The sequence below is a fragment of the Zingiber officinale genome, chromosome 4B (assembly GCF_018446385.1).
Source record: "Zingiber officinale cultivar Zhangliang chromosome 4B, Zo_v1.1, whole genome shotgun sequence".
In the NCBI taxonomy this organism is placed as follows: domain Eukaryota; kingdom Viridiplantae; phylum Streptophyta; class Magnoliopsida; order Zingiberales; family Zingiberaceae; genus Zingiber; species Zingiber officinale.
The window spans coordinates 83076495-83091049 of record NC_055993.1 but is presented as its reverse complement, the minus strand read 5'-3'; the positions used below and the strand labels follow the sequence as shown (position 1 = coordinate 83091049).

The following is a 14555-nucleotide window of genomic DNA, read 5'->3' as shown; positions in this document are numbered from 1 at the left end:
TAGGGTTGAAATAGGGCCGATAGGAAATTTCTCTGATTCCTCAACCTGCTCTTATTGAGTGCTTATTGGGTCATGATGAAATGTAAAAGTATCTATTACTCGTTTTGCTAAATATTTGTCTTATATGTGTATGCAGACTTGCACTCCAAATTGACTCATGGGCTTTCTTAATGTAGTTGAATTGAAAGCATCAAAATATTAATCATCAAACATGGATCATGCAGCATGAATTATGATGGTGCCATGCAGCATGAATTATTTGATATTATAAAATGAGTTCATGAACCGCAATTGCTTTAGCAATTACACCTACTAAAGCATTCACTATCCATAAATTCACGTCTCTTCTCTTTTATCCTCCATATAAGAGTGTTCAATTGTGATGTGGATACAGAGGAATCATTCCTGTAAGGGTATGATTATATGTGAAAATCTGCTTAGACCATGGGATTAACAAGAGCCAAGAGATGTTTATGGAAGTTGCATTATTTTATTAGGCTGTTAGGTAAACTTATGTAGTTCAATAATGCTATAGTTTTTGATACATTCATTGGACTTGCAATTTTATACAACTCATCGTTTATCGAATTAAGATGGACTTTGTAGTGATCTAATATGACACATTCTCAAGATGACAGAAATTTTGTTTTGTTTGTTTGTTTGTGATAGCTTCTTTTGGTCGACTGCTTGCTTGCTTGCAAATTTACAATTTGTTTCTCAAGATGCAATGTGCTGTTCAGTAGTGATTTTCTCAATGCCAGGTACGACCACCAATCTGATGACTACTAAATAAATCAATATTAATTGGATCATTGATTGACCATTAATTATTTTATTTATGAGTAGTTTAAATTCAATATAAAGAGTTTTGTTAGCTAGGTGGCAAAGCGTAATAAATCTAGTCAAATTTGAGAAAGTGCATTAGGATGGTGTAACAGTAAGTAGTCAAATTTGATGGTCAAATTAAGTTTTCGTAATCCCTGTATTTGCAGGATCATCATGCACAATGATGGTCAATTCGATAATCATAACTAAACTCACGCATGATTTTTTCCTTGTTTGCCAAAAATATTTGCACATATTATTTGCAACTGAAACAGAGTTAGTTCTTCACGAAGTTCTAAATCTACTTTCTGTTGTCTCGCTACGTGCTGCTATTGTTCGTCGAGGCTGCAGTGAACAAGCATAAGACTCATTGAACTTTTTTATTCCTTCCTCTCTGTGAATCTATACAGTCACTGTCGTCTATTGCAGATGTTCGGAAGTGAAGCTACAAAAGTATTGGACTATGTCGAGTGCTTCCCTAATGGTGCCGGCAAGGGAAGAACCATGGCTTCAGAATGTTCATCCGTCGGAATCCAAGGCTTTCCTACATGGGTTATCAAGGGCGAGGTGAGAAATTATCACTTCTTGCACGATTAGCCATGAGTCCTAAACTATAAGAGATTGAGTAAATATATTTCTTCGATATATTTTTCTTTCGAACAAACAAACAAACCTACAAAGGGTTCAGTTATCTTTGCAGATCCTTAGCGGGGAGCAGGATTTGCAAACCCTCGCAGAGGCATCAAGATTCGTCGCAGATGAGTTTAGTCCTTCTTAATCCTTATCGATAAGTTAGATAGCCAAATGATAATCCTATAGTTTGTAATCTTCTGCGATCATCTGAAAATCATTTTATTATAGGAATTTGTAATCCTTATCGATAAGTGCATTAGGATGCAATTAGTGGCAGAAGTAACAGAACTGCACCCTATTCCAAATGCTTATGTCCCTGTAATGAAGTTTAAGCTCAATGGAGTTTCCATATATCTTCTATATGCTAAACTATCACTTTGGGTCATTCCTGAAGTAAGTTATCTTTTTTTCCTTCAAACTACTCTTTTTTTAATGTGTGAAGAAGATTCTGTTTTATGGTGTCAAACCTTTCCTTTGGTGGTTGAGAAAGCTTGTCTTCATATCCTCTTTTTTCTGGAATTACTAAATCTGATTCAATGTGCTTTTGTAGCATTGCGATATTCTCAGTGGTTTATAATTTCTCATATCTATTGCCTTTCAGGACCTAGATATCTCACATGACTCAATATTACAAAATGTTGATGAGCAGACTGTTCGCAGTTTGAATCAATGTAGAGACACTGAACAAATTTTACACTTGGTGCCAAATATTCAGGTGCCACTTTGCCACAGTCCCCTGCGTTTTAGAAATCATGAACCCTAAAACAAATATGTATAATAGCAAACATGTATACCTTCTTTTTAGTTACCCAGTTTGTACTTTTGTGTGATCTCATAAATTCTGTACATTTTATTTTGTTTGCTCCAATCTTGTTGACAAGTTTTATCTATCTTCAAAGTGTTTTATGGTGGACAATGTGTCAGGCAATGGAGGCTAGCAAAACTGACGGGATTGTTTGTTTGAGCCTTATCCCTTTTTTGAAGCCTACAAAAATTATCTAGAGATTGATATGACTGCTGAAAATGATTTGGACCTTTGGAACTGGAAAGGTTGGGTGGAATCACGTCTTTGTAAATTGACTCTAAAGGTAAACAACTAAACTGAAGTATATGTATTTGGTTGTTAAATTGGTTTTTAACAACTTGGAACTTCTTTTACAGATTGAAAGGCACACTTTTGGCATGCTTCAGTGTCACCCTTGCACACATTCCAATACTAAATGTAGCTTCTATCTACTAATGCCTAATATTCTACCATATGCATAGTGTGCTGAAATGTTCTAGTTTTTATAGCAAAATTCAAGAAAGCATGAGTGTGTTCACTGAAGAAGAAAGTAATTAAAAGTATGTTATTTTTTTCTTGTATTTTCCCACATATGTTGCTAACATCTATAAATGAAAATAATGTTCTGTTACTTGTAAAATTTCAGGTTGCTTTACTTGACCAAAGATGACATTAAAAGACTACCCTACTTTTAGGTTTTTTACATGTTTCCCTTGTTTTCAACTTTAATAGTGAAAATTTATTTTGTATAATACTGATGGTATTATTTTCTGTGGCAGATAAACAGTGGTAGGTGTTTTGTCCCAGTCTCAAGCCGACAATCCTTTTTGATCAGTATATCTAGTAGAAGTAAGCATGCAGATCGTTGTCTTCGAGGCCGACTAGTTATTTTGTATTTTTTTTGTTTTAAATTCGAATGTCACTATCTACTTTGAAACAGAACTATTTAGTCTTTGTGTATAGTTGAATTCTCCTGTAAATACTAATACTTTGTAATTGAATTCTATTGTTTTGGTACGAGTTTGAAATCATTAGCTGAGCTAATTAATGCTATTTTATATGTCAAATTCAAATCTAGACATGGTAAAAGAAAATTAATAGTTTTGTAAATATAAAAAAATGATTTTGTAAATAGATGTTTTTTATTTTTATTTTAAAAAGACAACGCTTTTAAAGCGTTGCACAAGTGTTGTCTTTGCCAAAAACAACAACGCTTTTAAAGCATTGCAAAGATGATGTTTTTGCAAAAAATACACAACGCTTTTAAAGCGTTGTCTTTGCTACAAACGACAATGCTTTAAAAGCGTTGTCGTTGAGCAGACTTTTAACAACACTGCCTTTAACAACGCTTTTTCAGGCACAAAGACAACGCTTTAAAAGCGTTGTCTATTAGCTTTTTTCTTGTAGTGATATTTCAAACTATTATCTACTCAGCTAGAGTCACCACCAGCGCTCGAGTTCACATGCCGTACTATCACATTTTGACTGCATATATCGCCTCCCTACATATTGACATCACCTGAGACGATATCGAAGCCATGACTGGGTTCGACGTCCTAGGATCTAGGAACTTTTCTCTAGGAGATATCCATATAGATGATGAGGGGGGTCCTATCTTGGCAGAGGGGGGGGGGGCATAGCACCAGCCGGACCCAGATGTCCAGGAGGATGCAGAGCAGGATGAGTTTATGGTCGCGCTATTCGGCGAGGATGCTTCGGCCCCGGTACCACCTCCACCTCCAGGCCGAGCACCACGTCCCGCTCCTCGCACTCTAGGCGATCGAGTTGCCAAACTTGAGCTATCCATGACGAGTCTTCGTCAGGAGGTCTCCGATTTTCATCGAGGCATGCGGCAGGAGGTCACCGACCTACGACGGGAGATGCGGCAGGAGGTCTCCGACTTACTATGAGACGTGAGACAGGAGATCTCCGACATTCGATGTGACCTATCCAGCTCTCGAGAGGATGACCGGGTCATCCCGATACACTTGATCATCACTATTTGTACTTTATCATGACCAGTGTATTTTAACTTAAAATTGACTTATCCTGTTATGACTTACTTCGACTTAGTTATATCTCGACTCCTACATTGACTTATCTTGATTTGATTAATAGACTAGGATTCTCAAAACTGTTTTCAAAAATAGTTAGTTTTAAATTCTAGGGTAAAACATTTTTTTTGTTTTCAAAATTTTCCATTTTTAGAATTTCAAAAACAGTTTTAGCCTTAGACTAGATAAATCCCCTAGAAAGCATGCTCCTATAGATCTAAGGTTTGAGCATCTCATCAACACACTAGGACTACCTTGTTTCTGATTGTTAAACATAGAAAGGGGTGAGGTGCATAGGCAGATTGCCTAGACTTAAGATGCTTATCTCAGTGCATCGATAGAAGTCTGGACGTTAAATACAAAATAAATATCAATCAGGTTAAGTTATTAAGTTTAGTCAAACACTAACTGATTACAATTAACTTAACTTGACTAACTAAGTGAAAATTGTTGTTCTCTGGCAGTTAGTAAGTAACAAATGTGTTAGATAGTTTTTGTTATGTCAGGTTTAGGGGGAGGATTAACTATTTTCATACTTATTTTGAAATTATTCTTTGAATAATAATATTTTGTGAATCTGTTTAACTAACTTTTATCAAATTAAGTTCTTATTAGATCAAATTTTTTTTAAATTGGTTTTGAAATCATATTTCTGAAAATTGGTTTTGGAAATTAAATTTTACAAACTCAGTCTTGAAAACAGAATTTTTAGTTTTAAAGTTGATTTTGAAAATTAGATTTTCCAAATAGATTTTTAAAATTGATTTTAAAAATTGGATTTTCCCAACATATTTTTGAAAATTGATTGTAAAAATTAGATTTTATAAACTTAGTTTCTAACTTAATTTTGAAAATTAACTTTAATTTTATAAACTTGACTTTGATACTTGAAAACTAATCTTTGAAAATTGGTCTTGACTTTAATAAACTTTTACTTGGAAATTAGCTTTTATAAATTTATGGTTGAAAATTCTTTTTAAAGTCTGCAAACTTATTTTGAAAATTAAATTAATTTTGTAAAAATTATCTTTAAAAATTACTCGAAATTACAAAGTTATTTTTCTAAGTTTAAAACTTAGCTATTTTTTTTAGAAAGCTAAAAACAAAAGTTTTCTATGTTTTCCACTTTAATCTCCCCCGAGTCAATCTGACCTTAAAAGTCTTTGTTGCATTGTCTTTTACTTCCTTAATCGTTTATTTTTTTGTGTTATTTTTGATGAATGTCAAAGGGGGAGGGTTAGGTGGCTTAAGTTAGTTAAAACAAAACAACGAAACACCAAATAAGACTAACTTAAAAACCTTATCATTACTTGTTTACTTGCATATTTTTTTACTAACTTAACCCAGGTTGTCATTACATCAAAAAGGGAGAGATTGTTGGTGCGGTTAGCACTAACGGTCTAACTCAAGTTTTGATGAATGATAAAGTAGGTTAAGCTAGTTTCATATTGATCTAACACTTCTACAAAGTGTGCAGGAGAAGCCCAGACGGATCGACGGGCTGACCTGACGTCTGGCACGAAGTCCAGATGGGTCGATGGGCTGACCTGACATCTGACATGAAATCCAGCTAGGTTAACGGGTTGACCGGATAGCTGGCACGAAGTCCAGACGGGTCGAAGGGCTGACCAGACGTCTGACAGGTAAGTTAAGGTAAGTCACTGGAAGGGGAGTGACTGTGAGGACGCGTTCCCGGGAAAGAAACATTAGGCGTCGATCCAACTTAGATCCATTTCGGAAATCTAAGTTGAGATCGTGATTAGATTCCAGTCTCGAGGAGACGGAATCTAATTACTACTTTTATTACTCTTATAACTTAACTGTGCTAACACTCTGTTTTGCAGGATATATAATTTACATTTGTCTCCATACTAACGTTTTCTTGCAGGATCAAGATTATTGGAAAACAAGGGCCCGGGCGCCTAGAGGCAAGTTTTATCCTCAAACGCGCGTCGCCACATGGAGCTTCATGGTTGACTGGGCTACACCACACTCCAGGCGCCCGGAAGGGATCCAGGCGCTCGGAGCCTCCTATATAAGGAGGGTGAAGGCTGGAGCAAAGACAACTGACAACGAACAACAAGATCTTCCAACGATTGCTCTGCCGTGCTACGCTCCTGCGACGCTACGAGAGCTCCTCCGACAATGCACCTCGTTTTTATTCCTTTTGTTGTTTATATTCTTTCTTTAAAGCAATTGTACTTTCAATTTGTAAAGCAAATTCAAATTGCTAGTGGATTGCCCAACGAAAGCACTTGACGAATGCGGACCTTGGAGTAGGAGTCGACCAAGGCTCCGAACCAAGTAAAAAATTACTTGTGTTAGCTTTGTTCTATTTTTGTATTTTCCGTTGCTTACTCGCTTAAATTTTAAATCGATATTCACCCCCTCTATCGAATTACATGATCCAACAGAAAGAACCATAGGCAATTGCTAACATAATTTCTTTTACTTGGTTCGGAGCATGTGGTGACTCCTACTCCAAAGCCCGCACATGAGAGTGCTTTCGATGGGCAATCACTATAAGCTCGAGAATCTTTTACAAATAAGTAAATACAAGTATTGAACTTAAAAAATTATACCGACAATACAAAAGATGATGGAAGTAGTCGTCGATTATCAGAATAGCAGCTGAGCGTCGTTTACTTGTTTCGGTGTAGAGCGCAGCTTCAAAGATTGCTTGTAGAATTATTATTCGAAGTTGTTGGCCGAGACCCCTTTTTATAGCAGCTTCAAGCCTGATCCAGATCCCCTGATCTTTGGCATCAAGTCTTGACTCAACCCGGATCGGTCGACCGATCCCATGGTTCAGTCGACCGAACCTGCTAAACTTGCTCGGCCTTCCGTCCAAATGCAACCTCTCTGGATAGCGCATGCATTCGGTTGATTGATCCCTCTGTTCGGTCGACCGATCAGCCAATGCAATGGTCTCTGCCTCATCTGATCTGATCAACTCTCTCGACTAGGTCTCTATCTATCTTTGGTTCGGTCGACCGATCCCTCTGGTCAACCCTTCACCGAGAGCTGGATTCTGATCCTTTGTGTACTGGGGTTCGGTCGACCGATCAGGTCGTTCGATCAACCGATTAAGGCTGAGTCCGAACTTGCAGAACTATTAGTTTCCTGTAAAATAGAGTTAAGCAAATAGAGCAAATAATATTAAACAATTAAGTTGACAGCCTTTGGACTGTCCGGTTCTGACTTCGAATTTCCTCTGGAAACCCTAGGTCGAACCGACGCCTACTGTTCCCTCAATGGGGAACGCGTCCTCACCTACTCCTCTCAGGAGAGTTTACTTGTTGCCAGATCGGTCCTCCAGACCGACTGGACTTTCCGCCTAAGGTTACCGCCCCGTAGGACCTAGGGTTACCACCCCTAGGATTTTCCTCAGTCTAGGGTTACTGCCCCCTAGGACCTAGGGTTACCACCCCGTAAGATTTTTCACCTGCCTAATCGCAGCTAAGACTTTCCACCACCTAGGGTTACCGCCCCCTAAGACCTAGGGTTACTACTGTAGGTCCCTTTGGAGGCCGGCAAGAGGGGAGGGGTGAATTGCCCTACAAGATAAAACCAAAAACCCTTCTCGGATATTCAACTAACTTAAAAGAACTTGTAATTAAAAAGACAGAGACTAATTAAAATAGAAAATAGACACAGAGGAATTACTTGGTTTGCAATCAGAGGATTGCTAATCCAAGGCAAAGAAGGCGCACTAATTGATTCTCCTCTGGGCGGAGTAGCCTCTTACAGCGTTGAAAGCACAGAAAGAAATAACACAAATGAAAGCACTGGATTACAAGTAGCTGGAAGGGGTTCCGGGTGCCCTAGGGTTGATAAAATTTTATCCCCCAACGATCAGATCGCGTTTTACGCGATCCTGGTCAAAAGTCAGCTCCGGGCGCCCGGAGGGGTTCCGGGCGCCTGGACCCTCAATTGCGCCCAGGAACTTTGTTGACTTTTTGTGGTCCGGTTCCACTGCTCCGGTTTAGCTCGTTTCGGTCCGGGTCTGTTCGCTCCGGCTCCGTTAGCTTGGGTGATCTCGGCCTCCCGGAATAGAGCTCACCCGAACCCATGTTCCGGCCTTCTCCTCGAGCAGCCTTCCTTCCCGGGTTCTCGTCCCTCGAACGCCGCGCACGTTCTTCTCGTCCACCGGTGTACTCTTCCGCGGTCACCTCGTCCCTCGGACGCACCGAGCCCGTCGGCTCTCTCCCGTGCCGTCTTTCTCGCTAGCCGCGTCTTCCGCTCGACTTCCTGTGTTCCTAAGCTCCTGCACACTTAGACACAAGGGTAAAACAAACGTACGACCTAACTTAGCTTGTTTGATCACATCAAAACACCTTGGGGTTCCAACAATCTCTCCCTTTTTTATGTGAGCAACCCAAGTTAAGTTAGGGTAACCATATGCAATAAAAACAATTTATATTCAAATAAGTCCAAATATTTTTCAATTGAAAAAAATTATATTACCTCCCCCTAGACTTAACATACTTCTCCCCCTTTGATCACATAAAAATTGGGGTTATAAACAAGTCTAAGGTAATTTTAAACAAAAATTTAAGTAAAACATTTTTCAGATAAAAACAGTGATAAAAAAAAAAAAATTTAAGTTTGAAACTTATCTTAACATTCCCAAAAAAAACTTTTCTAATTAAAAAAAAAATCTAAGTTAATATTTATAAGAACCAATTCTAAGTCAATTTTAAGAAAAATTATAAGGCAATATTATCAAAAAAAAAAATTCTAAGATAGCTTTCATAAAAAAAATTTCTAAGTTAAGTTAAAATTTTTAAATATTTTCTAACACAAATTGAATAACTCTTTTAAAGCATTAAGTAATTTAAATTAATGCTTTTTCAGTTAGTCAATTAAACTTTTCATTTCGATACTTGGCTTCCAGGTCGTGGCGAGGCACTAGGCCTTCTTGGTTATTGGAGCAATAACCACTTCCTTAGACAAAGCCTCATAAAGAAATTAGTTGTTTAATTTCCTTGCTGAAAATGCTAAGTCTAACTTTAATTTTAAATTAAACAGGTTTTTGGAACCCAGTAGAGGTTCCTACCTACAGGATTAACCAAGTATTTCCTAGGTATATAGATTTTTGATATATTTCTAATTTGACTTTGATGAAATCTATAATACCAATTTAAACCTCTATAATTTCTAAAAGTAGAAATATTTGAACCATTAGATTTTTTCAATCTTTCTATTTCTTCTTTTAGTTTTTCATTTTCATTTTTCAATTTTTCAAAATCCTCTATAAGACATGATTTTGCCAAAATTCTCTTTGTTTCTAAAATTTCATTTTCTAATTTGGCATTTTTATTTTCTAATTTATATATGGATTTAGTCATAGCTTTGATACCAAAGTAAAGTTCATCAGGGGGTAAGAGGCATACCTCACTTACCATATCAGACTTGAAGCCTGAATCTCCCCCTGCTTCGCTACTTCCATCTGAGGTCGCTCCCCCTTCATCGATGTTGGGTTCTGATGTACTTTGTCCTTCGTGGCTTGCCATCAGTGCAATCCCCGCATATTCTTGAGCTTCTGATTCAGATGAAGAAGTGTCATCCCAAGTTGCTTTTAGGTTGTGTTTCTTGGATGTCTTCATTTTGACCTTCTTGAGTTCTGGGCAGTCTTCCCTTAGGTGTCCCTCCTTCTGACACTGGTAGCACCGTACCTTCTACCTTTTTGATTCTTTTTATTCTGCATTTTAAATTTATTAGATCTAAAAAACTTTTTAAAGTTTCTTACCATGTACGCTTCTTGATCGTCTTCGGAGTCTGACTCGGGTTCTTCCTTGTTGGTTGCGTTCAGCGCCATAGTCTGGGTTGTGTCCTTTGATATCTCTGCATATCTAGTTTCGTACAATTCAAGGGTAGAAAACAACTCTTCTAAAGTACTTACCTCCAGGTCTTTTGAGATGTAGTAAGCATCGACGATTGATGTCCACTCCGGAGTTCTTGGAAACGCGTTGAGCGCGTAGCGTATAGTATCCCGGTTTGTTACCGTTTCACCAAGGTTTTCGAGACCAGTAACTAGTTCTTTTACCTTTGCATGTAGACCGGCTACTTTCTCACCTTTCTCCAGACGGATGTTCATTAGTTTGTTGCGGAAGATGTCCCTTCTAGCGAGCTTTGCTTCGGACGTGCCTTCGTGGAGTTCCAAGAACTTCTCCCAAAGTTCTTTAGCAGATAAGTAGTTTCCGATGCGGTTGACCTCTTGAGGCGGTAACACGCTCAGCAGGTGATGTTCCGCACGGCTGTTTGCTACCGACTCATTCTGCTCCTTCTTTGTCCAATCGCTCTCTTCTTTTTCTTTTCCATCTTTATCTATTGGAGCTACAAAACCATATTTCATAATAAACCGAATTTCAAAATCTATTTTTAGGAATACCTCCATACGACGCTTCCAGTCTGCGAAGTTCCCCTCGAATTTTGGTGGAACAATGCTTGGTCCGGCCATCTTTTTTGCTTCGATCGACGGTTAGTCCTCCTGAAGCGCCCTTGCTCTGATACCACTTGTAGGTCCCTTTGGAGGCCGGCAAGAGGGGAGGGGTGAATTGCCCTACAAGATAAAACCAAAAACCCTTCTCGGATATTCAACTAACTTAAAAGAACTTGTAATTAAAAAGACAGAGACTAATTAAAACAGAAAATAGACACAGAGGAATTACTTGGTTTGCAATCAGAGGATTGCTAATCCAAGGCAAAGAAGGTGCACTAATTGATTCTCCTCTGGGCGGAGTAGCCTCTTACAGCGTTGAAAGCACAGAAAGAAATAACACAAATGAAAGCACTGGATTACAAGTAGTTAATTAATCTGTGCAGACCAGTACTATATTTATAGTACTGGTCCGGGCGCCTGGAAGGGGTTCCGGGCGCCCTAGGGGGGATAAAATTTTATCCCCCAACGATCAGATCGCGTTTGACGCGATCCTGGTCAAAAGTCAGCTCTGGGCGCCCGGAGGGGTTCCGGGCGCCCGGACCTCTCAAGTCAACTTTGTTGACTTTTTGTGGTCCGGTTCCACTGCTCCGGTTTAGCTCGTTTCGGTCCGGGTCTGTTCGCTCCGGCTCCGTTAGCTTGGGTGATCTCGGCCTCTCGGAATAGGGCTCACCCGAACCCATGTTCCGGCCTTCTCCTCGAGCAGCCTTCCTTCCCGGGTTCTCGTCCCTCGAACGCCGCGCACGTTCTTCTCGTCCACCAGTGTACTCTTCCGCGGTCACCTCGTCCCTCGGACGCACCGAGCCCGTCGGCTCTCTCCCGTGCCGTCCTTCTCGCTAGCCGCGTCTTCCGCTCGACTTCCTGTGTTCCTAAGCTCCTACACACTTAGACACAAGGGTAAAACAAGCGCAGGACCTAACTTAGCTTGTTTGATCACATCAAAACACCTTGGGGGTTCCAACAATTACCCCCTAAAGTTTTCCACCTGCCTAGAATTCACTAGGACTTTTACCTAAGACAACCTAGGATTTTCCTGCAAGCTCAATGAACCTTGTTAGATAACAAGTAACCTTAACTCTGAACCCTTTTCCATTATCAAAACACATGTTCAATCGTGTGATGCTTCCTGCACCAACACCGTTGTCGTTGAACAACCTTTTTTTTTTAAATCAACAACGTATTTTACAACGATTATCTAAAATCATTGTCTTTAATCACTTTTTTAGGGGCTACAACAATAGTTTTCATAAAATCGTTGTCTTTGAATTTATTTATTTCATCATTTTCCCTCTCGCAGTTTTGCTTTCCCCTTTCTCTGCAAATCTTTTCAGCGCCTTTTTTTCCCCTTCGCATTCCCGAACCCTAAGCCATTTTTCTTTCCTTCTCCTTATACAATCTCTTCACGCCATCCTATTGACCATGCGACAGGAAGGGGTGCCGCCTCCGCTAGATCTTCCTCCACGACGGTGTGCTCTCCTCTCCACGATGACGTAATTTTCCTTCTTGATTGCGGTGATTTAGAGACGAGAACAAGCTGAAGAGAAGAGGAGGCCTTGTCGCTGCTCCACTCCTCCCGACGTCTCCACTCAAGCCAAAGGCCTCAAAGGCTTTCAAAGAGGATCTTGAGAACCAAGACCCAAACTAATCAACGCCCTCTCAGGTCCCCTGCCCAACAAAGACGCGGAACGCTGTGAAAGAGATGATCAAGTCGAGCGCCGGGAAAAAGGTAGAAGAGGAGAGGGAGGAACCGAAGCCGGAGAAGCTACCACCTCATCTGAAGAGCACGATGTCGGCCAGGAATTTGTTCTCCGGGAAGGACCTATTTAGCCAGATCTCCGATTTCTACCACGAGCTCCAGAGAATGGCGGTCGGAAGAAAGACTCCCGTCGGAGAAGAGGACGAGGAGGAGGTCAATAATGTAGCTGAAAGCCCTCAACAAGATAGCAAGCTTCTGATCCCAAAGTAATCACACATCAAAACTCTAATTTTCTTTTTTTTCATCATTTTTTCCTCATCATCATAAAAAATTCTGTAGCAAACTGAATATTGTGATCGAGAAATCAACATTTCCGAAGGACGTCAGAGCAAATCCTCCGACACCACAGTGTTTCCCTTCCCCTCGCGGCGTAAAGAACGCAAAGGCTATTTCTAACGGACGATCCCCTCTCAACAACAAGCCGGTGAGCAATTACACTCTCTATGAAATTAGTAGAACGTGATCGAGAATGTTATTGGATATTTTTGATCCTAATGATTCTTGATTATGCTTGATCAGGAAAGGGCAGTTCTTCAAGAAGGTTGCAGCAATGTGTCCGTTGTTGGTGATTCTGGAGGGACTACAATAGATTTGTTCTGGTTTCTGAAACCTTGTTCTTATCTAGAGTATATTCTTGTTCTTTTATGGAAGAAGCACGCTGCGCAGCTCCACGCCCAACTACTCATCGCCGGATCGCTCTACCACTCCCCGTCCACCACTTGTTTGCTAAAATGCCTCACAGAAGTCTCCTCCGCCCCGCACTCCTATGCTCTCGGCTTCTTCTCTCGAATTTTGGATCCCTCCACCTTTCAGTAGAACACCATCATCCGGGCCTGTTCTTCCCGTCATTTCCCCCCAGAGTCCCTCAATTTGTTTCGTAAAATGCGTCAAAAGAGCACAATGCCCGACGCCTACACATTTCAGTTCATGTTCAAGTCCTGCACCCTTGTAGGCTTGGCCTTGGAAGGGCAAATGGTGCATGCTCTGTTCGTCAAGCATTTTCCTGATTGTGATGCATTTGTAGCGAATTCTTTGGTGTATATGTATGTACAACTTGACTGCATTGATGATGCCGTAATAGTGTTTAGATTGATCGACATGAAAGATGTTGTATCCTGGACGACGATAATCGAGGGACTTGTGAAATCTGGGTTCGTGGATGATGCTCCGAAGCTGTTCAATGAAATGCCTGTGAGAAATGTGATTTCTTCGACGAGTTTGATAGCCGACCATGCTAAATATGGAATGGCTTCAAAGGTCGTTGGGGTGTTCAAAGAGATGATGTCTAAGAATGTCGAACCAAATACTATTGCAATGGTTGCAGTCCTATCGGCATGCGCACAGTTGCGGGATCTAAAATTGGGTAAATGGCTTCATCAGATTGTCATCGACAAGAGAATTGGTGTGAGTAGCAATCTTGCTGTTGCACTAATCAATATGTATGCAAAAGGTGGAAGCATCATGTCCGCTCGTCAGATCTTTGACTCAATGAACAACAAGATTGCACCAGCATGGAATGCCATCATCGATGGGTACTATAAGATTGGCTATATCAACATAGCCCGATCCTTATTTGAGAAAATGAATGCTCCTGATATCATCTCATTTAACTCAATGATCACCGGATACATACATGGAGGTAGACTTAAGGAAGCATTGCAGTTATTTTCAAAGTAACGAGCATCTGGCTTGCAACCTGATAAGTTCACGGTAGTCAGCTTATGCTAGTTTAGGTGCACTAAGCCAAGGCAAGATCTTGCATGCTCACATCAAAGAGTGTTTCATAAAGCAGGATGTGTATCTTGGAATTCTCATAAATATTACAATTTTATTTTTAATAGTTTTTTTCGACAATTTTACAAAATTTATGCATTAACTATTTGTTTTGTACATAGATGCCATTAGATTTTGACTGTCATCGACCCTTATGTGGAAGTAGTTTATTTGCTTGATTCACTTAATCATCGCAATCGTCATGAGGACTGGAAATATGCAGTGGATATGTAAGTACATATATTTTTTAATTAAGCATTTAATTTATTACTCATATGTCAAATCTTG

At 39.9% G+C, this 14555-nt stretch overlaps 1 protein-coding gene and 1 long non-coding RNA gene across 2 annotated transcripts; both read left to right on the top strand.

Moving 5' to 3' along the window:
- Positions 1–1765: 1765 nt before the first annotated feature.
- LOC121977655 lies at positions 1766–2692 on the top strand. Its single transcript, XR_006110991.1, has 4 exons — positions 1766–1851; positions 2060–2173; positions 2383–2546; positions 2620–2692. It is a non-coding gene; the product is annotated as an uncharacterized LOC121977655 (long non-coding RNA).
- A 10684-nt stretch (positions 2693–13376) lies between these two features.
- Positions 13377–14171, top strand: LOC121978344 (pentatricopeptide repeat-containing protein At2g42920, chloroplastic-like). Its single transcript, XM_042530703.1, has one exon. It carries the CDS (start codon positions 13377–13379, stop codon positions 14169–14171), a length of 795 nt encoding a protein of 264 aa, XP_042386637.1.
- Positions 14172–14555: the final 384 nt, after the last annotated feature.

Excerpts from the sequence above, each read along its gene's own strand:
- LOC121978344 (XM_042530703.1), top strand. The coding sequence starts at position 13,377 with ATGCGTCAAAAGAGCACAATGCCCGACGCCTACACATTTCAGTTCATG.